Below are 24,479 nucleotides of genomic sequence, written 5' to 3'. Positions count from 1 at the left end.
GTTAAAGATGTGTTTTATTACAGGAAGTATAACGTCAAGTATTTAGGCTTATCATGTCAATTCCAATATTATCAGGTCCTTCGGCTTTTGATTTTATGCGTTTTATTGCGTTTTTAACTTGAGAATATGTTACGGGGTTAAGGTAAAACTTGTCCCTGTCAGTACGCTGAGTAGAATAGTTTTTGTTTACCACATGCTCTTTAAGTATCACAATTGGAGACAAATGGAGTGTTATGAAAAGGTCATGATAGTAAAATGGGGATAATTCCACCTAATCAATACTGCTTATTAAAAATATACAATGTATTTATACTTAAAAATACACTATATGCAACTGGTTTGTTTGTGATACCAATTTGTTTCATCAACAACCAGCTGTACCATCTCCACTGGCACAAAAGTTTTTTTTTTAAATACATTTTTTCAGGGTTGTCATCAAACACTACTTGGCTCCCGGAGTATGTCAGTTACTTGAAAGTCTGGTGGAGAAAAGTTATCCGTCCACCACGAAAATAGTGGTTAAATAGCTTTTGAACTTTTCTTCTTCTTTCGTTTAGAAAAAGACTCTCTTTCTTTCTCACTCACAATATTTTCAGCACTCACTGTATCACTCTCGCTTTCAAAATCGGTTAACAATTCATTAAAATCATCATTCTCATCATCACTTTCCACGTTGGTTAATGACTGAAAGATTCTTTGATCCAAAATAACATTGCTGCCAGAGCAACTAGCATGTTGTTCCGCCATGCCTGTTTACATCACAGATGAACTCCATAGAAGTCAACAAAAAGCTCTGTAAGTTACTTTCCAAAGCTATATAAGCATTGATCAGTTAGTTCTACATAATGCCCAACAGATGGCAGCTCATTTGAAATATCGAATCGGCACTCGAGAGTGAACCAGGAAACTCAAAATAATTAAATTCTCGTGCACCGTCTATAGACGGGGGTAGTAGTGCTGGACCGGCCATTCAGCCTTTCTATAGGTGGGCGTAGCATTCATCACGTTAACACATTGCGGATGGGAGACGAGTTAACTTGTCTTTGGCCGGCCGAGCGTTGTGGACGGGAGACTCGTATGTTCGGTGACATCTGTCGAATCTTCTGAAACTAGCTGGCGGTCAAGATTACTAGAATCTCAGTGCTGAAGCTTTTGTGTTATTTCCATGATAGCTTTACGTTACGTTCTTCTTCTGTTTTATGATTCATTTGCTAAGTTTTCCGACCTCATGTTTACATCGTTCAAGGAGCCATCTGGTGGGTAAGATGGCGCTTCCCAGACTGAACACGAGCTTAGATGCAGACGAGATTTTTAATTAATTACATCCAGATAAGTAACCGGATTGCCCCAGTGATGTTGACGACCGTGAGTTCGATGTTGAAAGCTATTCTAAAAGAAAGTGTTTCGGTTGACAATAATGATGTATGCCCTACAAAACAACGTGACATAGAGGTGGTCGAGAACAAGGCTGAAAGTGATATTGTGAGCGTAGATGGAAGTATATGCCTATTTATTGTGATGAATGGGTAGAAAATAATATTCACTGACTTTAGAGGATTTCCCAGGACTTCCTGAGACTTGATGAATGTCAAAATATTGAGTAGTGTGGCTTACTTTTTGTGATGATTTCTTTGAACTTTTGCCGAGCATACGAAATTGTTTCACGAGGAAACTTCTTCGTCACACCAAATATCCCCTAAGAGCTTGAAGTGGCCTGATGTAACGATATGACACGATGATTCTTTGCTTTGTTTATTCTGATGGGACAGGTAAAAATGTCTTATTGAAAAGACTACTGGTCAACTGATCCCCTCATTTAAACAACCATATACAGTGCATAGAAATAGATTTGAGCAGGTACCACACCAGGAAACGGTACTAGGACTCTTACCAAAGGTCTCCTGTAAATTTCACCGTAATCAGTACAAGGTTAGTGAAGCTCAGCTTATTTGTTTATATGCATGCGCTGTAGCAATATGTTACACAGAAAATGGCCGGGCACCCGGTCCGCAATATGTTAAGAACATGAGATAAAACATGTACAAATCATTGGAAATTACTTAGTTTAAGAATGTGATTAAAATGCATGATGCACAACATTTATAGCAAGTTAAAATCAATGATGAACAAAATTAATGGCAAGTTAAAAATCAATAAAATTTGAATTGTGTCCATAGGTCCCTTAGACTGCCGTTACACCTGTTGTAGTTCTGTCTTCTTCCTAATTGAGATGCACTTAAAATTCCTGGTATGTTGCTAGATGAACACTTTGTATCTTATGTGATGCTTATTCCGGTGATGTGTGAGCTTGTCAAAAATAGTGCTGAGGTGGGGTGCTTTTTGTGCTGGCAGGGCTGTGTTAAAGTCAGGTGAGTTAAGATGGCATTGACTAATCTTCAAATTTGCTTGTGGAGATAGATGTTGTGTTCTTTTAGTAAAAGTTTTCTTGTTATTTATTATGCATTGGAGTAGGTGGAATCATCTATGGGATAGTAGTTGCGGAATCTAAATTAAAAAGAGAAAAGATTGCGTATGTGAGAACATCTGTTTCGTGTGATATAAAGTGGGAGCTGTGTGTATTAGTTTACTCACTACCAGGTGAGTTGGCCATGCGATTAGGGGCGCATAGCTGTGAGATTGCATCCGGAAGATAGTGGGTTTGAACCCCACTGTCTGCAGACAGACCTGAAGATGATTTTCCGTGGTTTCCTATTTTTACACCAGGCATATGCTGGGGGCTGTTGCTTAATTAAGGCCACAGCCACTTCTTTCCCACTGTCATGGCCCACTCCTAGGCCTTTCCTATCCCATCATCGCCATAAGACCTATCTGTGTCGGTGCGACGTAAAGCAAGTTGTAAAAAAAAAAAAAAAGAAAGTTGTTTACTCACTCAGTAGGAAAGGCTAGATATTGTTGTCCTGCTGGAAGCACATTGACCACTGCTCCTTGTGCGGCGAGGGTTAGCGCTTTGTGTAGTCGAAGTGGTTGAGGGAGGAGTGAGGGAGAGGATTCGGGTAGACATGGGCATGTCTTGTGGGGGACCATTTTGAATGTTTCTGTTGTTGTTTATTCCTTATTATGTGTGTGTGTGTGTGTGTGTGTGTGTGTGTGTGTGTGTGTGTGTGTGTGTGTGTGTGTGCGCGCGCGCGCGCGCGCCCTCCAGTGTTTTTTTTTTTTTACTCCATTTGTAAGCATCTAGCAATAGGAATTATCACATTTTCCATTTTCCTTAATAAATTATTTTAATTAGTAACTTGAGGGATAATTTTCATTATGATCTGAAAGTTATCCTGAATTTAGATGACTGTGATTTGCACTTCCTGATTAAGGTTCGCTTTCATATCTGTTAAAAACAGAGAAGCTACATTCTTTTTTTCTGAAGGCTTACATTTTCCATTAAAACAGTTTGGCACTTTTAGACCTCACTTTTACATTTTCGCCTGGCACTAAAAGGGTAAAACTAAATTCTTTCATAGCGTTTCACATCGTCGCTATCAGTACATTTTTCTTGGTTAAATTATGGGTCTAACGTATTGTAGCATTCCTGATCTGTTTCAAAGAGGTATATTTCACAACCACCGGAAAGAAGTTGGATTGTCCGAGGAAGGAAATTTCTTAAATGGTCAATGTGCTTCGTCACATTCCTTCATTAGGTTACGTATTTTGTCACTGAGCCATGGACCCAATGCCCTTGTCATGCAAGCCTTACGTTCAGGGGTGTGTTTTTGAATAGCTCTGTCACGTGCTGGTTGAAATGTGTCGCTTTGTTGTTTATGTCCCCGAGTCTGAATACGTTGTGCCATGGTAATTTCACAGCGTCATTGAGTAACTTGTCTCCGTCTATACGTCTTAAATCTCGATATGTAACTGACCTAGGCTTGAGCTTTGGGCATTTGAGGGAATAGAACATATAGATTAAATTACAAGCAGACACACCTAGGACGGAACTCTATCCATGACTAAGGATAGTCCACAGTTATTGACGAAAGTAAGGTGTAGCGTTATGTGATTTGGCTGTGATGGGCAGCAGAGAGTGGGAGAGCGGTCAGGTTAGGAGCCGCAAAGGTTGTTAGGAGCTGTTTAGACTGCCACGAATTACAGTCAAGTAGATTTGTGTTCACATCACCCATAATTATGGCATGCGATTAACCAGGTAGTATTTTCTGGAGCTCTTTCTCTACCTCGTGTAAAAAGCTAACATGAGGTGGTTTATAAATGACACAGACTAAGCATTGTGTGTCACGAAATACTACCTCAATAAACATAATAATAATAATGCTATTTGCTTTACGTCCCACTAACTACTATTTTATGGTTTTCGGAGACGCCGAGGTGCCGGAATTTAGTCCCGCAGGAATTGTTTTACTTGCCAGTAAATCTACCGACACGCGGCTGACGTATTTGAGCACCTTCAGATACCACCGGACTGAGCCAGGATCGAACCTGCCACGTTGTTGTCAGAAGGCCAGCGCCTCAACCGTCTTAGCCACTCAGTCCGGCCTCAATAAAAATATACTCTGGTTTGCAGTCATTCTCATATGGCAATTTGCAGATTACTTTAGGACAGCGAATACTCTAAATGTAAGTCACTACTACACCGCGTTTGCATTAGTGATTGTTTCATATTAGTGTGTACCCTGGGAGTTGAACCAAGTGACTGCTGGTTGCATGGGTTAACCAACTTTCTGATCCTAAAATTAATTGAAATTTTTGTGAAGCAAATAATTCTTTCAGTTCGTCCATGCAAATGTTGGCAAGTATGCTTTGTATATTTAAATAGCATAAATTCAGGGCTCTCAGATGTTTTGATAATTGACCGTTAAGAAAGTCTGCTGATGGCAGTACAGTACAGACGTGGGATGGGAGTGAGGAAAGTTGTCACTCCCGTTTCCAAGGTCATTAGCAGGGCTAAGGAGGAGGGAGAGGCTCTCAGGAATATCTCTGGGTAGAGTAACGATATCACATTGTATTGTTCCTAACTGGCTATCAGGAAAGCAGCTGTTGGTTGATCTGTGTTGTGCCAAATTATGAATGTTAAATATCATTAGTTCTTGACTACATCAAACTGTGAAATACAAAATTATTACTGCAAGTTACCTTTAAGGTATATAAGCTGTCACTTCTTAAGGTGATTTCAAGGTAATCGCATTCTGTTCCCCAGGCACTGATGGTTGTTACTTATGATACTACTCAAGATGAAATTGAAACTGAGGATGCTGGTGTGAAATTAATGAATGTAACACAGGCTCTATTGATACTAGAACAGGGAACTATTATGGTTTTTGTGATGTACATAGCTATATTATTTATTATTTTAATTTTTTAGCCAGCATAGGACTTAAGTCAGGTTTATGGAGGTTTTTCTTCCTTTTGTCAGCCCAATACTGTTTCATCCTTTCTGCTTCTGGAAGCACTTTTCCTATTCTCTGCTTGTTGATTTTTGTCCGTAGTCTAGTGTGTTTATCTTTCAATATGTTGAGTGTATTTGTTTTGTATTTTAAATCTTCTATTGTAATATGCAACTCTCTTATGTCTTCTTTAAGTTCTGTGATCCATCCAATATTATTCTTACTCTTCCATAATTTTTCTATTATTTTTCTGCTGATTCTATTTTCTAGTGACCATATTAGATGGCCTAAGAATGATACTCATTTCTTTTTCAATGTGCTAGTCACAGGTTCTATTTCTTTATAAACTGTCTCATTGGAAGCTAGCCTCCAGACTCCGTTTACTTGATAATTTTTATTTAAACAGGTTCTCACCATTCTCCTTTTTAACTTGAGTACTCTATCTATTGCAACTGTGTTTGTTGTTTTGAATAATGTTTCACTTGAATATATAATTTGTGGCTGGGTGACTATTTTGTAGTGCTTCAATTTGGTTGCTATAGAGAGACACTTTATATTATAAGTATTCTTGATAACATCATGTATTGTAACCAGTTTATCTATTCTATTTTGCTATGCTGGTTTCTCGTTCAGGTTATATGTGATTATTTCACCTAAATATTTAAATTTTTCTACAATTTTTATTTCTTGGTCTCCCAGCTTAATTTTCTTTGCAAGCGGAAGTTGAGTTAGCATAATTTCTGTTTTTTCAAATGAAATTTTCAAACCAAAATTTTGAGCTATTTCCTGTAAAGATTTTATTTGTTGTTTTTTTGTTCTCTGAGTATCATTGGCCAGAAGAGGTTGATCATCAGCAAATCCTAGACAGTTCAAATGTATGTTATCCTTCTGGGCTCCAGTTTTTATATTTTTCAAGTTGTACCATTCCCTCATAACGACCGGCGACGGACGACGCCGATGCCGCAGAAAAACGTCTCCTCCGCACCTTCAAGGGCAATCTCACAATACATCTGTAAAAGGTGATATAATTCCTTTGCTTATCTCTTGAATAGACAGCAAGTTCCCCATTAATCATAAATGTATTGCACTACTCTTCTCTCATACTCTCTAAGCATGGGCCGTACACGCCTTGACGTCATCCAGGCTCTCCGAACAATTGAAGTACGGGCGTTCCTGTTTCAGTACCTAGTAAGCCAAGTTTTACATAGATTCTCAGTGAATACACCTGCAGAATCACACATTAACTGGGAGCACACTTAATGGAGGCTGGAAGTGTTCTGTCATGTCTGTCATATATTTACATAATTACTTTCTCTTTCTAGCCTGGTTTGCTACGCTTATTCTTAATTTCAGATTTTTTAAATATAGTGCATATCTTTTTAGGTCATTTTAAGGGTAAGAAGTAGTGCTCGAACAGGGATCTATTATGGTTTTCGTATTTTTGGATTTGGCACAGAAGTCTCTTGAACTTCAGGAAGAATTCCTATATAATGCAGAAACTCAGAGAAATCTCGCAAAGAATGGAGAGACATTGCTCGGAGCTCTCAATTTCTTTGTATCATCAGTTAATAGTTTGTGCAATAAGACTATTGAGGATACTCTTCTAACCGTCAGGCAGTATGAAACTGCAAGGTATGTCTACATTTCATTAGTTACTTTCATTGTGTAGAAATGTATACAGGTGAGTTTAGTAAGAAGTCTGATTTAAAAAAAATATATATACTTCCAACTACTTGTTCAGAATTTTGTCTGCTGTCATATGTGACCCATTGCCTGTAAGGGACATTAAGTCGGCAATGGAAATTTTATGGCCTACATTGGACCATTCTAGTCAGTTACACTATACAGAGGATTTATTGCTTTTCTATCACCCCAGAGTCTCTTAATTCTGAAAGATGCTGCCTACCATTCTTCAATTGAAAACACTCTTCCATTAAACGTTTTTTAAATCTTGGTCTGTAGCCTGGAAGTGGGAGGACAGGGTGTCCAAATTTTGTCTGTTTTGTTCTTAAGATCATTTATAGTTGTTCGGAGTTATTTGATATAATCCTTATCCATAATCCATTTAATCTTGGTCTTGCTATTCCATCATTTTTCAATTCTTCTTCTGGTAATTCTGATGTCAGGTGCTCTGATAAGATGACCAAAGAATTGTATGGTTTTTCCTAATCATGCTCAATATTGGTTTAATTTCCTTATAAACTGATTTATTTGATGCTATTCTGCATTGTCCATTAACTTGATGTTATTTATTTGTGTGTGTTCTAATTCTTCTTCTTTCTATCTTAAGTATTTTGTCCATTTCAGCTGTAGTAATAATAATAATGTCTAATAATTTACTTCTGTTCATTTAGCATGCTTTGGGTGAGGCATTTTCGGATTTGGCACAGAAGTCTCCTGAACTTCAGGAAGAATTCCTGTATAATGCAGAAACTCAGAGAAATCTCACAAAGAATGGAGAGACATTACTTGGAGCTCTCAATTTCTTTGTATCATCAGTTAATACGTTGTGCAATAAGACTATTGAGGATACTCTTCTAACCATCAGGCAGTATGAAACTGCAAGGTATGTCTACATTTCATTAGTTACTTTCACTGTGTAGAAATGCATACAGGTGAGTTTAGTAAGGTCTTTTATATATATATATACTTCAAACTACTTGTTCAAAATTTTGTCTGCTATCATATGTTACCCATTGCCCGTAAGGGACCTAAAGTTGGCAATGGAAATTTTATAGGGATTGTAAAAATTATATTTCTATGTTTTCTTGCGTTTCCTGTGGGTCTTCTTAACAAACTAAGTTATGCAGCATTTCGAGTTTTCGCCACTCGATGTCATGAAAACTTTGTACAGTTGATAAGAAAATTAGTGAAAGCTGAAATTGCGTTTTTCTCAAAATGCAGTTTTCTTAATAGTAATAGTCAATAATTAATATCTTCTGAAGTATTGCCTGTTTCTTAAGTAACACGTTACTAATAAAAATTGCACTTTATACATATTGCTTGTATTCTTTGTACAGTCTTGATTCTTAAAATATCTTCTTACAAAACAACTAGAAATTAGAATGTATGTAAAACTGTAAAAAATGTGGGAATATATCAGCGGTCTTCTTGCTGTGAAGCGAAGGGAATTTCTTACATTGTCGTTAGACAAATGGACTGTATGTTCTGTGCACTATTGTAATTACCGAAATCTGGAAGAAAGAGGAAAATATGAAAACACGTAATATGCCGAAATTGTTGAAATGTGTGTGGTTGGTTCTCCTATGCCCCCTTCTGTCCCCTCTATTTGCTCTCCTCCCTCTGTTGCGCAAACAGGTCTCATGACGATGCACAGTTACAACACCGGCCAGAGAACAACTGTCAGTGCAACAGGTAGCAGTAAGTGAGTCAGCTGTGGAAAGGAAGTAGGGGGTGAGCACACTTAAGAACCAACCACACACGACATTTTTTTATAATGATATATTTTAGATGGTTCATGGTGTGGGTTTGTGTAGTCATGTCCTAGTTTGTGAACCATGGGCAATGGGTGAGTGGCGTAGTAAGTGGTCCTGAGAGTCAGGATACCTGTTGCTATGGAAAGGGAGTGGGCATCTCGGACATATTCTGAATCATGGCCCTCCTTGTGCTGTGGCGGCTAGGACTATGCAATCGACTGGTGGTTCCTAACCTGTTAGAGGAGAGATTCTCACTTGGACTATGTGTAAGTAAGGGTAGCATCCTGCTTCACAGAATATTTCATCGAGCACGCTCAGTATGTTTTAAGCAAGCCTCAGACCTATGGGAGTAACAAGGAGTCCCACTCCCATTTGACAGGCGAGGGACTCCTTGGAAACAAATTGGCGAACGAATTGTAATTTGATGGGAAGCCATCAATATTAATGGGGCTTATGGAAGAAAGAAAGTAGAGCTGGCTGAGTCAGCAAAGAGGATGCGTCTGAATTTGTTAGGAGTTAATGATGTTCGTGTACGGGGGTATAACGAGGAAGAGATGGGAGATTATAAAGTCTACTTGACGGGTGTTAGTCAAAAAGAAGGGCAGAATGTGGGGTAAAAATGTTCATCAGGAATACTATTGCACGCAACATTCTTTCCGTTAGGCACATAAATGAGTGGATGATGTGGGTAGATTGAGCGGTTGGAGGAATTAGGACACGAATTGTCTCAGTGTATTCAGCATGTAAGGGTACAGATGAGGATGAAGTTGACAAGTTTTATGAAGCATTGAGTGACATCGTAGTCAGGGTCAACAGCAAATATAGTATAGTGCTAATGGGCTATTTCAATGCAAGAGTTGGAAATCAAACTGAAGGATACGAAAGGGTGATTGGTAAATGTGAGGAATGCTAATAGGAATGGAAAGCCTTTGCTGGGACTTCTGTGCTAGAATGGGTTTAGCAGTTACAAATACATTCTTCAAGCATAAGGCTATTCACCACTACACATTGGAGGGTAGGTGTCCCAGATCCATAATAAACTATATCATAACCAACTTTGAATTTAGGAAATCTGTCAGGAATGTGAAGGTATTCTGTGGATTTTTTAATGATACAGACCATTATCTGATATGTAGTGAACTAAATATCTCTAGGCTAGGACAAATCTGTAGAAGGATTAGGGTAGAAAATATCCAGAATGAGGAAATTAGGCAGAAGTACATGGAGATGAGTGAAAAGTTCTAAACGATGGACAGTAAACAGATTCAGGATATAGAAAGAGAATGGGTGGCATACAGGGATGCTGTACAGTGTTTTCCCCAGAAATTTTCGTCAGCCAAGTGGCAGGGATGAGTAGCCGGGCGGGGAATACTACGTACAAAATTAATATGATAAAATTTTAATGAATTCCCCTCAGGGCATGAACAGTAATATCAGACAGGTAAACATTAACAGCAAAATTGAACTATTTTAGTGTTATTATCCCAAATAGGTCATAACTTCTAGTGTTCTACTGCTTGTTCATAATCACATAGCACCAGGGCTTACCATTCTGTTGCTCTGGAATGCCCTATGGGCTTGTGACATCATGCAAAATAGTGTGTTCGCTAACGATTCCACGCCAATCCAGACCCCACCCTCACACGACACTATGTGATAGTCAAGCTAAATATTTAAACTTTTATATAATTGATGCAATTGTGCTGACAGTAATGAAGATTTATCATTCAAATTATCAGTTTTACAGTATTTAGGCCTACATTTTAATCTGGAGCACCCAACGACTCAAATATTTATCAACATTATGTAACTAGCACATATCTAGGTTATGTCTGGCTGGTAAGTAAAAACGGTTGGGCTGTGCACTCATCAAAAAGGTCGTACGGAGAACACTGCTTTACTAGAAACAACAAGGGAATGTCTAGGAACAACTGCTTGCAGGGATGGGAAAAAGTGAACATCTTAGTGGAATGATGGCGAGAGCCGGTTGTAAACGTAACAAGAAGGCATATCAGAAATGGCTACAAGGGCTGATGCAGGCAGGGAATTGTATATAGAGGAAAGAAACAGAGCATAACAAATACCGTATTTACTGGCGTATTAAACTCCCTCCCCCCCCCCCCCCCCCCTTTTACAGCCAGAAAAAGTAAAGGAGGGTCCAATATACAATAACCTCAAATGAACACATTACTTCTAGGCTATAAAAAGCCTTAAATTGTACATATAAACATTCTACACTGTTCTTTAACAAACCAATGAATGTATTTGAGTTATACTAGCTATTTTCATTGGAAGGCAGTATTTCTAAATGTAAAAAGTCAATAAAGGGTACACAACTTTTAGGCCTACTTATAAAGTAAATATAATCCGTTTTAGTTACTCATAACACGTCATTCGTTTCATCTCATTAGTTTCTCTGATGAGGTCGATGTCAAGAAAGGCATACGGTCATAAAAACTCGCTACAAAGATTCGTCTCACTTCATACTCGACCCCATAGAGAAAAGGGATAAGTGTATCGCATTATCATATTATGCAATATTGATACAAAATAACTCAATGGCTAGTCATTTGTCTATTGTCAGTTGAGTAGTAGGCCTACCACACAGTAATCCTGATCACTGCTTTCATTTTAATCACAGGGATAAGTTTTTTAAGGTTCAACCTTTTCAATACAAATTTTGAGTTGTATTTATTTAATAATGGTACCGGTTTTGACATTTAAATGTCGTCATCAGCCATAAAATACAGTAATCACACAATTGAGAAAGGATATGATAATTAAAAGTGACGTTGTGACACATTAATACATAGTTTTTTAACAACAAAAGATTAATTAAAAGTTTTGACATGTTATCAACATATAAAAATCTTTTGAAACGCTTATTTACGCCGTGTGCTAAATGAAATAGTGATAAACTTATAGCAATCACTTGATACATTGTTTTTGTTGATCTGTTTATGTGCTAATACTCAAATCATCACGTCATATTTACAGTTGCGTTTGAATCTTTGGCTATAATTTGTCAGTCTGTTAAGACACTTGTTATTCAAATGTTGTCAAAGTGAAAATGTAATTCTAGTTGATAACACCTTGTTCATGTAAAGAACTTGTAGAACTATGCGTCAGTATATCTCATTACACACATTGTCTCAAAGGCTTGTTGTGTTCGTTAAAATTATACATACCGAGCTCGATAGTTGCAGTCGCTTAAGTGTGGCCAGTATCTAGTATTCGGGAGACAGTGGGTTTGAACCCTACTGTCGGCAGCCCTGAAGATGGTTTCCGTGGTTTCCCATTTTCACACCAGGCAAATGCTGGGGCTGTACCTTAATTAAGGCCACGGCCGCTCCCTTCCCATTCCTAGCCCTTTCCTATCCCATCATCGCCATAAGGTCTATCTGTGTCGGTGCGACGTAAAGTAACTTACAAAAAATTTATGTATATATATATAAACACACATTGATGTATTAATAAAATCATAAAGTAAGAAATGGTTAATGGTAATTGGTTGTCCTTCCGTCTTCTCTTCTCTTCTCTTCTGATGTAGTACAGGTGAACAAAAATTTCTCAGTTCAGTCGGAAGGATTTGAATCAGTCTGAAGCGAAATCAAAACAAAGGAACTATAAGTATTATGATGGGCCTGGACAAGCAAAAGTGTGTGTAATATGGGGTATATGTGGCTCACCTTGGATAGCGTGTTGATGAGCTAAAGTTGTGAGAAGGTACGTACTAATTCTGACGGGTGGAGTGTGGTGAGATAGGTTATATCTGGAGGGGGAGGGGGGAAGGAGCGGGTTGGGGGTGGAGAGAGTAAGAGGAGGGGTTTAAGGCGGGTATTGTGAACAGTGTGGTAGGGATTTGTAATGTGATAGGGTATTGGGTATCGCACTAAATATTGACTGTGTATTCGGAAGATTGACACCTATAGACTTTAATTAAAAAGTAAAAAAGAATGTTAGTTTTTCCTGAGATTTCGTTCAGGTTCGAATTGGAGTTAAAGAACTGATACAATTGAATGAAGCATTCTTCTGTGACGTCGAGAACAGGGCCTTTGTTTACATTCATAAGAACCTCTAATTTATGCTTTGAATCTTGAATGTGTTGTCCTACTGCTGTGTATCTATTATATTTTATAGCATTTACATGCTCCATGTATCTGATTTTGAAGCTCCTCCTGGTCTGTCCGATATACGAGAACTCACAGTTTTGACACTGGAATCTGTAGAATCTGAAACCTTATGGATTAGAAAATTTGTCTGCATTGAAGATCCTGCTTGGATCTTCCATAGGTGATCTTACATCATCGGATTCCAGGTAGCACGACAGTCCAGCAAACCAACCCCATATTCTCTCTTCAGAGACAGCAGCCCTGCTCTTACTCAGCCTTCTCCTGAGACAGGATGCCGTCCCATAAAACACTTAAACCAGGTTTTTACCAGGTCTTCCATACTTAAACGGTGTGCTCCTTCCTGATGACTGCACAATTTGCTGAACAGTGTCAAGTAAATTCTTTTTCTTTAACGGAAGTCTTCTCTTTGCCATGTTAATTACCCATTCACTAATACCCTCTAATTCTCGTGGACTTGAGAATGGCTTACAGCCAAGGGCAGTCTGAATCTTCTGACGTCCATATAGTTTAGGCATAGATATCAAGGATATCAAGGATATCAAGGATACTTGTAATCCATATAGTTTGTCGTTTAATGTTGTTAAAGGGACCTGGTATGTTTTAGAGGCCTGCATTGGGACATCAGGCCGGACTTAAGCTGTTGAACAGCTTCAGTCAAGGCATATAACGAATACTGACACAGGTTTTTTTTTTATTTTATTTTTTATTTTTAATACTGGTTTAACTTTGGCTACTTTTTTTTTTTTACTAGTGGCTTTACGTCGCACCGACAATGGGATAGGAAAAGACTAGGAGTTGGAAGGAAGCAGCCGTGGCCTTCATTAAGGTACAGCCCCAGCATTTGCCTGGTGTGAAAAGGGGAAACCACAGTAAACCATCTTCAGGGCTGCCGACGGTGGAATTCGAACCCACTATCTCCCGGATGCAAGCTCACAGCAGTGCACCTCTAATCGCACGGCCAACTTGCCTGGTGTTAAACTTTGGCTTGGCTTTTGGGATATTTCATAAACTTTGGCTTGGCTTTTGGGATATTTCACCCGTTGGGCGTCTTAATTTTGACCGCCAGGCTGAGTGGCTCAGACGGTTGAGGCGCTGGCCTTTGACCCGAATTTGGCAGGTTCGATCCTTGCTCAGTCCGGTGGTATTTGAAGGTGCTCAGATACATCAGCCTCGTGTCAGTAGATTTACTGGCACGTAAAATAATTCCTGTGGGACAAAATTCCGGCAACTCGGCGTCTCCGAAAACCGTAAAAGTAGTTAGTGGGACGTAAAAGCAAATAACATTATTATTATTATTATTATTATTATTATTATTATTATTATTATTATTATTATTATTATTATTATTGACCATTGTCAAGCTCTGAGCACTAGTTAAGGAAAATAAGCTAGTACTGCAGAAAAAATAAATCATTTTCTGCTTTCTAGTTTTAAATGGCTAAAATGTAATAAAAATGTAGTTTTTTCCAAAGAGGGGGGGGGGTAGAAAACTGTCCCCACATACCCCTTTTATCTCTGCCACTTTATTTGCTGACAACAAGAACCTTCGAAAGTGACAGGATTGTATAGATGTTGATTCCCGTAGGGATTTATATTGGTATTATAAATTTACTCATTCGGGACAAATATTTCAGATCCTTATGGGAATCAACATCTATCTGATAGCCAAGCAGGCGTTCATTTTTGGAAAAGAGACAAAGTCTCTCATAGTAAATTGGCACTGCCGGTGGCTCCAAGTAGCCTATGCAGTGGCCTCCATGGTATGCTCTAGCCAGCGTCTTGGTAGGTGTGCTAGGTACCAACTGATGAGCCCAACCTAGCATACGAGGGCGAAACGCTGGCAACCAGGAATGAGTTAGCTGGAAAATTTATAATGTCCAATAATGGACTATTTATATTGGTATTAGTGACAGGATTGTTAAATAAAGTGATTAGCACAACATACGGCATCAGACAGACACAAGACATCATAAAAAGAAATCAAAATCTGATGAGGGTTCAAATTTAGGCCCTCTCAAGTTACAGATAGACGCCTCAGCAGTCACGACCACTGGAATCCAGATTTCAGCGCTAAAGAAAACTACTACAAATTAAAATCATAAATAGCCCATTAATTTTCAGTGGCGTTCGATATTAAGGGTTGCGTAGGGGTAAATATAGAGATGGATAATCCGCCTAGCCAAGACAATGTGTTAAAAATGTTTATATTTATCTTTCACATTTACATTATATCTAGTACATGTTTCAAGAATATGCACATTCTCTTCTTCAGCTAGTTAAAATTTGTGTATATAATATTTAAAGGGGGCCCCTATTTTCACTAGGTCTTATTGTATACACGAATTTTAACGTAACTAGCTGAAGAAGAGATGTGCATATTCTCGAAATGTGTACTAAATATAATGTAAATGTGAAAGGTATATATAAAAAGTTTTAACACATTGTATTGACTAGGCAGATCATACATCTCTATATTTACTGTGATTAAGTCAATATGGACCCAGTACTGGCCATTATGGTCAAGATTATTAATTGTGTAGGGGTAGCATGCCTGCTTCTTACCCGGATGCCCCGGGTTCGATTTCCGGCCAGGCCAGGGGGTTTTACCTGGATCTGAGGGCTGGTTTGACGTCCGCTCAGCCTACGTGATTACAATTATTGAGGAGCTATCTGACGGTGAGATGGCGGCCCCGGTCTCGAGAACCAAGAATAATGGCCGAGAGGATTCGTCATGCTGACCACATGACACCTCGTAATCTGCAGGCCTTCAGGCTGAGCAGTGGTTGCTTGGTAGGCCAAAGGCCCTTACAGGGCTATTGTGCCATTGGGGGGGAGGGGGTTGTATTAAATGAACCTCATTTATCGAACGACCTTTTGATATTATAAAATGGGAGTCAGATATTGAATAATATTTTATTTTAGAAATAAATATGAAAATAGGTGAAAACTCACAACACAAGAAATTAATATCCATATGTATGTTGGGTATTCAGCCCGAAGGCTGGTTTGATCCTTGACAGCTTCGTCTAAAGCTGTCATAAATAGCCTAGGTGTCACTGAAGAGGCGTAGTAAGGAAATGAGGAGTGATGTAGTTTCCTGTTGCTTTCCTCACTGAGCCAGAAGTTGCTATTACATATCAGTCTGCCAAGCCCACTGAAGTTCATGCACCAACCGATCCTATGAGCGATATTTTCACACCATTCATAACAGGAACTGGCTACATAAGGAATGGTATTACTAGCATCACTCATACCTCAGTCACTTTCATATTGTCAAAGCCAAGGATGGGACTAAGACAGGTCATTGAAAGTAAAAAAAAAAAATGTTCTAGCCCATACCGGAAGACATAGTGCACTGTAAACACTACATCTCGCCAGCAAAGACGTAATAAACATATATATATGTTAATACAACCTGTTATTTACAGGATACTTTCTGAAGACACTATTTTACCTGCAAAAACAGATAATCACAGGGACACTGTACCTTAGTAACAATACAACCATCTCATCAAAATCCTGCCAACTCCAAAGTTCTGAGACTTTCCCGCGCTCGCCAGCATGGTAACGGCTGCGACCTATCAATTGACATAAAGCTAAGTTTGGAGGGGTGAATTTAGAAATCTCAGATGTTAAATAAACTTATTGATATCCTTATTTTGCCAACAAAATGTGTTCGATATTTAAAGAGCGTTCGATATATAGTGTCATTACCCTACTTCCCAAATGTTGACTTATTTGGGATGGTTTTGGTTTTCCCTCGAGCAGTTCAACTGTTCTTTCTCTTTAACTTCACCAATTTAATGTTTGCTTTAATGAAAGTCTTGCACAGTTTTTTAATTAATTTAAGTCACGTCAGTCCAGGTTGAACTAAAGCTGTAGTTACAAGAAGCTGACGTTCTTTCAGAATGATCTCTTTCAGTTTATTGTGTTTTGTAATTTGAGGAATTTTTAAAAAATTTTACACCTTTTAGTTGTGTTTACCTCTGTGCTACAATATTTCCAAAACAAAAACTTCTAGGTATTGAAAATTCTTGAAACAGCATTTTGCTTCACTAACAGTTCTTTTCATCTTAGGCATTGTTAACTAAGTCACACCACACCACAATTTGTTGTGGACTACAAACCTGTTTTAACACAACTAGTCTGAAACTGAGAAGAACTGGTGGTGCACAGAAGAAAATGGTATTCATGAATTGGCAAAAAGTTAACTCTGGAATATGTGAAATTCCAGTAATTATTGTTTTACATCCCACTGTCCACTTTTACAGTTTTTGGAAGTAAAATTCCAAGAATCTGTCCTTACCTCGTTGGATTGCAGACAGTCGAGCTATATTCAGGGGCAGAACAAACTTCTGGCCAATCAGTCAGATTACCCAGTGATAACAGCCTAGTTCAATCTTTCTGAACTTACGACAAGTTATTATTTCGTACATGAAGTAAAAGCCATATTTTCCGATATTGTCCAAAGTATATTAAATTATTCCTTCACATGAAAAGAACATAAAATATGACCTGTTAAGAAAATATTATCCCAAATGTGCAATTTCATCTACATTGTATAATTATCTGAATTGTACTTATTATTATTATTATTATTTTTTTTTTTTTAGAGTGGCTCCATGTAGTCCTCTCTTAGTTTGAGGATCATGAGCCACGTCTGAGTGCCCTACCAGGGTACTACGGTCGTCTGACGAGAAGTTGCGTGCATGCCAGGCAAGAGATGTGCCACACTCAAGTCCCAGGACCCAACTAGAAACATTGGTTCCGTCCGCGGCGATTCTTGTGAACTAATGTGCTGCTGTGATGTTTCAAATTGGTAGTGCAATTGGGGGGTGACTAAGCACCATCTGCCTCATTTTGAGTAAATGAAGGAAAAAGTCAACAAGGGATTTAAAATTATAGCAGCTTTCAGGATGATTTATTGGGGCACCTGGACAATGAGGAAAGTATCCGCTTTTCCAAAGTTACTCTTACGCTTGTAACTGTATCAGTACTACAGATTCTACAAATTATGCCTTCAAAGAAATAACTATAATATACCCTCTGACAGTCGACATGTTTTAGGGTGTAAAGACAATGGGGAGATTTTGTTTGCTCTTTGGATAATTGCACATACACTATCACAGGAATTAAACTATAAGATCTGCTGTTGCCTCCACTGTTGCCAGATTTCTGTAGAACTAATGATGAATCGTAGGGATATACTTCAACAGCTCCAGTAGGTCCGTCCTTTTTGCAGTCATTAATCTCGAGGATATAAGAGTGGGATTATGCCCCTAAATCCACTTGGGTGACCAGTTGTTCTCTTACTCAGATCAACAGTCACTGGAACAAGTTCTTGAAAGTTGTAGAAAGCTGTGAACTTAAGTGGACTCTTTTTATGGAGAGCAATGTGTCGAATCTGGAACCACTGCACTTTTAGTCCTGTGAGAGATGTTTTCCTGATAGTAATCTCATTCTGGAGTTGTTTTCAGGAATAGAACATGCTGCTGTCCATGTGAGTGACGTGGAAATGGGGTTTCTTCTTTTTTGCTGGTGCAATGGCAGTCGACCAGTTTTCTGGTCTAAAGACATCGGGCATACCTGATTCATTAGTAGAGGTATTTTCTTCCGTCTGACATGTCCTATCATCATCGCTAGCAGTAGATAAGTTAGATACTTATGAGCTTTTATGTAATATCACCACCATTTCGGTACTTAGTCATGTATGGCTTACATATCACAGTCGTCTTTATTGTGCCAGACTTGCTCACTGGTGGCAGCACGTTACAGAAACAGTAAGGTTATTAGTCGTAAGTGGCACGGATAGAATATGAATTTTTCTACTCATTACACTGAAAATGTCAATGAGCCACGATGGCGCCTACTTACCTCTGGCACTGAGCCACTCAATTGTGCTTTAGTTATACTTTTACTGTATGTACCGTATGTACTGTATAATGAACAGTTTAAAAATGAACACGCGTCTCTATCAGAGAGCTCGCGCTGTTTGTCACGACTAATGTTTGTAGCTTGGTGTAGATCTGTTACTCGTGCCGTACCTATAAGCTGCCACGACTTCTCCTGAAACACAGATAGTACCAGTTGCAATGAAATGTGAATAAGCAATTCAGACAAACTCTGCACCTTCATATAGTGCCTTCTTCAGATAGATGAACTCTCCCGTTTCGTACAACACTGCTGCCACTATGCAGCAGGGCCACCACGTGTTTGCAGTTGGCTTATGTGTAAAAGCAGAAGAGCTCATAATTCATCTTCTGTATGTTATGCTAGTAGTTTAATTATGAATGCTCCCTCTACCTGGATGAAGTCAGGAAGCAGAAGTGAGATTTTGTGAGGTTTGAAAAGAAATGGTTGTAAAGGAACTGGGGTTGGAAAAGAGACTTGTTCTGCATGAAAACAGTAGCGTGTGAAGACTTGAGTTCGTTCATGTCTTTTTATTTCTTTATGCTCATCCTTCTCTCTCTTATTCCCTTTACGTCCTACTTATCTCTTTTGTTTTATCATTGTGTATGTTCCTATTCTTGTTCATAGCTTTCTGTGTTCATTTTATGTTTGCTAAAGGTGGTAATTTATGAAGCCTATAATTGCTCTTTTCATTTGAGTTCCCATCCTATTTTCTGCATCATCTAGTTGGTAAGCTACTGTATTTTCCTCTTGTGTTTGACATTCAAGTTTCTTAATTTGGCCTTTAAATATGTGCTACTTTCCATTTGTCCAGTTGAAAGAAAGTTGTTAATTGGAAGTTAAAAGACCACTATTCATAATTATATGTTTTTCATTGCTTGTTCTTCTTTCAGGATAGAATATGATGCTTACAGAACAGATCTGGAACTTCTAGCACAGGCTCCTAAGAATGAGGCAAACATAGCTCGTTTAGAAGAGGCTCAGCATAATTATGATCTTCACAAAACTACTTTTGAAAAATTAAGATCTGATGTGTCTATAAAATTGAAATTTCTTGATGAAAATAGGGTGAGTTCAGTTTGTGGTATGTTTGAATTATATCCCAGTATGAAAGTAATAAATGACTGTAAAAGATTGGTGCAGAATATCTTAAGCATTTACTATAGTTTAGTTTTTTTATATTTGAACTCTGAATGTTTGGTCTCTTTGGATGGTACTGTTCAAATTCTTCCCAATCAAAGGTAAGATTAGTTTATTTTTGCAGGGTTTTTTTTTTTCCCTCTGTATGTCTCACCGGCTCAGTTCTTATGGCGACAATGGGATAGGACATGAAGCAACTGCAGCCTTAATTAGGGTATAGACGGGTGCAAACTTAACCAACAAGGGAAAGTCATCTTCAGAGCTGCCAAGTATGGGGGTGGAATCCATCATCTCCCGAATATAAACTAACAGCTACACAACTTGAACTGTGCAGCCAACTTAACTTACCGTATTTACTGGCTTTTTGCGACAAGGAAAATGAAAAAAAAAAAAAATCTTGCATTCAAGACCACCCCCGTATGTTGATAAAGAAATTCCAGCTTATCAATACTGTTTATTGTAAATATAGACTTACATAAGTACAGGTTTCGACCCTATTTGGTCATCATCAGCTGACAAATCATATTACATTTATTAGGCATGGTTTTGTATTACTTATCTAAAAAGATGTTGTCACCCAACCACAACAACAGCAATAACTATAGCACCAGTATACAAATATAGACAAGGAAGGAGTTACTACCAAAAATCCAAATTCAATCAAATCCATAAAACCAAGTCTTCATCATCTGCTTCAAACTTTTAAGAACAAGATTTTGTTTACAGCTCAGCCACATGTTTTCTGAGTGATGTTCGTAATATGCGTTTTCCATGACATGTCATCATCGAAAGTAACGCCTAGGACTAATCGAAACCACTTTCAACCTATGAGGTCTTGTTCTGTACATTTAGTACGCGCTGAAGAGATGTTAAGTACAGAACAAAAATGGCCAACTGGACACCAATGGGATCCCGAACCCACAACCTCCCGATTTCTCTGCATTGACTTGGCCCTCAACGGGCGACTTAAACGCACTCTACAGTGTGATGGTAGTAGTACCAGACCTGCAGCTTAGATCCTTTCCAACAGAACGGAGATGGCCGAGGCCACCATAGCTCAATTGGTAGAGCAACCGACGCGAAATCGAGGGGTTGTGGGTTCAAATCCCACTTGTGTCCGGTTGGCCATTTTTGTTCTGTACTTAACATCTCTTCAGCACATATTAAATGTACGGAACACGACCTAATAGATTGAAAGTCAGTTTTGATTACAATGCGATCGTGAAAATTCAATATTCATCAACGCCTAGGACTTTTACTGATGACATGAATTGTATGTTAGTATTACATAACCTTATAGATGGAATGTCTGGTTGAATGACCTTCATGAGTAGTTTCGGGTATCCAAGGATGATGGCTTGTGTTTTTGCTGGGTTTAACATAAGACCCCATCTCGAAGACCAAGAAGAAAACGATGTTAGATCGTGATTGATTTTGTCTATGGCTGAAAATATTCGATCTGGAGATGTATGGAGGTATATTTAGGAAACATGTTTAGTTTCGGAAATGTAGGGTGGTGCATATATGCAGTGCCAGGCGCTTAAGTAGTAGTCTGCAAGGGACAAACACATATGTGGTTTTCTTCTCGAAAATAATGAAAATAAGAGGACAATGAGCGTGGGGAAGAAGATATAAGTTATTGTTGAGTTTATTATTTACTATGAGACAAAATAAAATAGTTTGTAAACAATAAGACATTATTTACAGTACCTATATATATACGGTAACCAAAATAAATATATTTATTGGAAAATTATATTGAAAACATACAGGGTATTCAGAGTTCTTCTGTTTACTGGTGTGATCATTTGCTGTGGGTTTCTCCGAAGACTGTGACCTGTATGTCCCTTTGTGTGTAATGAAGTGAAGCAACTTATGCAGAGCCCAATGTCACACTTTACACACGCTGTACGGACTATGCTAGAGCATTTTTCATGTTCACACCGTCTTTTATTGTCTGGGATATACATCACAAGGTGGTCTCTCCCATCGTACCGTACAACTTCTTGTACGCGACCTTCCCTCCCGCGCGCGAGCGCGATGGGCGGCCCGCTCCTCTAGGCTCCGTGCTGTAGGATTTGACGTAGTATTGCACCACTTCCCGCTTGAACTGGAGCTGCTGTAGGATTTGACGTAGTATTGCGCCACTTCCCGCTTGAACTGGAGCTGCGTCATTTTAGGCCGTGACATGTTGCTGAGGTACCAAGCATTTTGCAAGCTGACGTCTAAAATCCAGGAAAAAATTGCCCACCGCCATTTTATGCTCCTAATCGCCATGCGGAATCTGTTGACGTTCTCGTCCATGAGATCTGTTCCTCCCATAAATGTATTATAAATTCCAAATAGAGCAGGGCGTCCTAACATAACTTTCTTATCTGCCCTAGAAAACCTCTTGACCAGATCTAGTGGGAAGACAGGGTGAACTGTAGAAGCAACATTGGTACATAAGAAATGATTTGACAAGGGATCCGCCTAGCGTTGTGAATATGCAATGCCGGGAATATGTGGATCTCACTCGCCCACAAGTAATTAATTGTAAAAGGAATCGTGCTACATTCAAACTCTGATGAATTTACTTCCTGGATTTCCTAAAAGACGTTAATTATTTTTAAATCATAAAATTATATGGTGAATCTTACCTCTTACGGTATGCTATTGTGATAGCTGGAACACACAGCGAACTTCAAACATACACCTCGTCAACAATCAAGCGGTGACTATTGATTAATCGACTCGTAACAAAGCACAACACTTCCCCTTACTGAATACGTGCGCAATTTTCATTCTTTTACTGGAAAACAACTTCATACATTGAAAGAAAAGAGCACCGGCACGCCGTTACACATATGCAATGCCAGGCGTTAATGGGTTAAGTAGATTGTCGGGAGTGCAATGTTTTCTAACTCGTCTGTAAGCAGCATTGCGTTCAGCCATAAGTGCTCTAATCTCATCTGAGAGCCAGGGAGCTGGCTTCGCGAAACTCGAGCCGTCTTTTCAGGGTCATATCTATCGTACAGCTCAGTCATATGTTGATTGAAACGTGCCACTTTGTCATTTATGCGTTTAAGTTTAAATATGTCATGCCATGGCACTGCAACTACGTCTTGTAAGATTTTATTCTGATCATTTCGTTGTAGATCTCAATATGAAATTATTTTCGGTTTGAACTTGGGACTTTTAATAGGAGGCCATAAATATAGCATCATGTCGCGATATACCTGGGACACTAATTTGACCGTGGTGAAGAACTAATTCAAGTTGGTTTGTGGAAATGATATCAATAAAGGTGTGTGATGTGTGGCACTGAGAGGAAGAAACGTTAAGTTGCAAGCTTTAAAAGAAGTTAAAAGTTGGGTTGTCTGAGGAGAGTTAGGTTCAAGAAGTTTTATGGTGAAATCGCCCATAATATTATATTTGAGTAATCAGTGACTAAATCTTGTATTTGAGTTTCCAGATCGCATAAAAAACCTGCATTCGGTGGCTTATATACTACACCCAGAAGACCTTTTTACTTCACTCACTGTTATTTCCAGGAACATGAACTCAGGTTTTTGCTCATATGGACCTGGAGACCTACAGATTATTTTAGGGCATAGACTGGTCATAATATATGCAGCAGTACCCCCACAGGGCTTATTTAATCTGTCCTCTCTAAGCAATGTATAACCCTCCAGCTGCAGTCTTTCTATTGCGTGCTGTGGTTTTAACCAAGATTCGGAAATTACCGTATTTACGCGAATAATCCCCGCATATTTAAAAAAAAAATTGAGGCACAACTTTGGGGTGCAGGTTTTATTTGCGTCAAGATTGGCAGCATGCTCCTTGCTCACCTAGTTTTTTTATGTTGGGTGTACAGTTATTCTTTGTATAACCGCAGATGGAATAAAACTGTCTCCATATGTCGTATTTATACGGAACACTATTCAGACTTTTAATTCTCAACTGCCTTCAGATTTAAAAAAAAAATAGTTTACAGAGTAATTTAAATTCAAAATTTCTCCACGTCACGATAGAATGCATCTTCCGGAACATGCAAGTGTAAGTTTGCGCACTTTCACTCACTTTGGTGTGTCTGTAGTGTATTTCATCATTGCTACATTCGAGTGAAATCGGCGTGTTAAGGAACTCCACAACATCACGTCGCAGACAGTATGCGGAGAAACAGAATCTGCGAACACTGGCAATGCCGACAGTTGGGAGAAAAAGAGTGGCTCATAATTACAATCAGTTTGTACGCACTGAACAATATTGTCCATGCCGATGAAACTGCTTTTTTTAAAAATAATTATTTTGTTATTGCCAAGCCCATTTAAAGATAAAAATTTCATTGTTCCGTATTGAAAGTATTAACGTTAAAAATTAAATAATTGAAAAAGAGGTTCAACCTATTCAATACATAGGAAAGAAATGTAGTGATTACATTTTTATTTAATAGTAAATATAAATGGGACCGGTTTCGACCCTAGTCCAGGTCATCGTCAGCCGTAAAAACATGTAAAACAATGCATATG

General features: G+C 38.6%; 1 protein-coding gene across 2 annotated transcripts in view; it reads left to right on the top strand.

The window, feature by feature from the left end:
• Window positions 1-24,479, top strand: part of Arfip (ADP ribosylation factor interacting protein arfaptin) — a 155,229-nt gene that overhangs the window by 96,591 nt on the left and 34,159 nt on the right. For both annotated transcript variants that reach the window (XM_067143167.2, XM_067143166.2), the window contains 2 exons: window positions 7,703-7,914; window positions 19,722-19,896. In XM_067143167.2, the coding sequence (XP_066999268.1) occupies window positions 7,703-7,914; window positions 19,722-19,896 (387 nt within the window). The remainder of the gene's footprint in view (window positions 1-7,702; window positions 7,915-19,721; window positions 19,897-24,479) is intronic.

The sequence above is a fragment of the Anabrus simplex genome, chromosome 3 (genome assembly GCF_040414725.1).
Source record: "Anabrus simplex isolate iqAnaSimp1 chromosome 3, ASM4041472v1, whole genome shotgun sequence".
In the NCBI taxonomy this organism is placed as follows: domain Eukaryota; kingdom Metazoa; phylum Arthropoda; class Insecta; order Orthoptera; family Tettigoniidae; genus Anabrus; species Anabrus simplex.
This window is presented reverse-complemented; position numbering and strand designations above follow the sequence as displayed.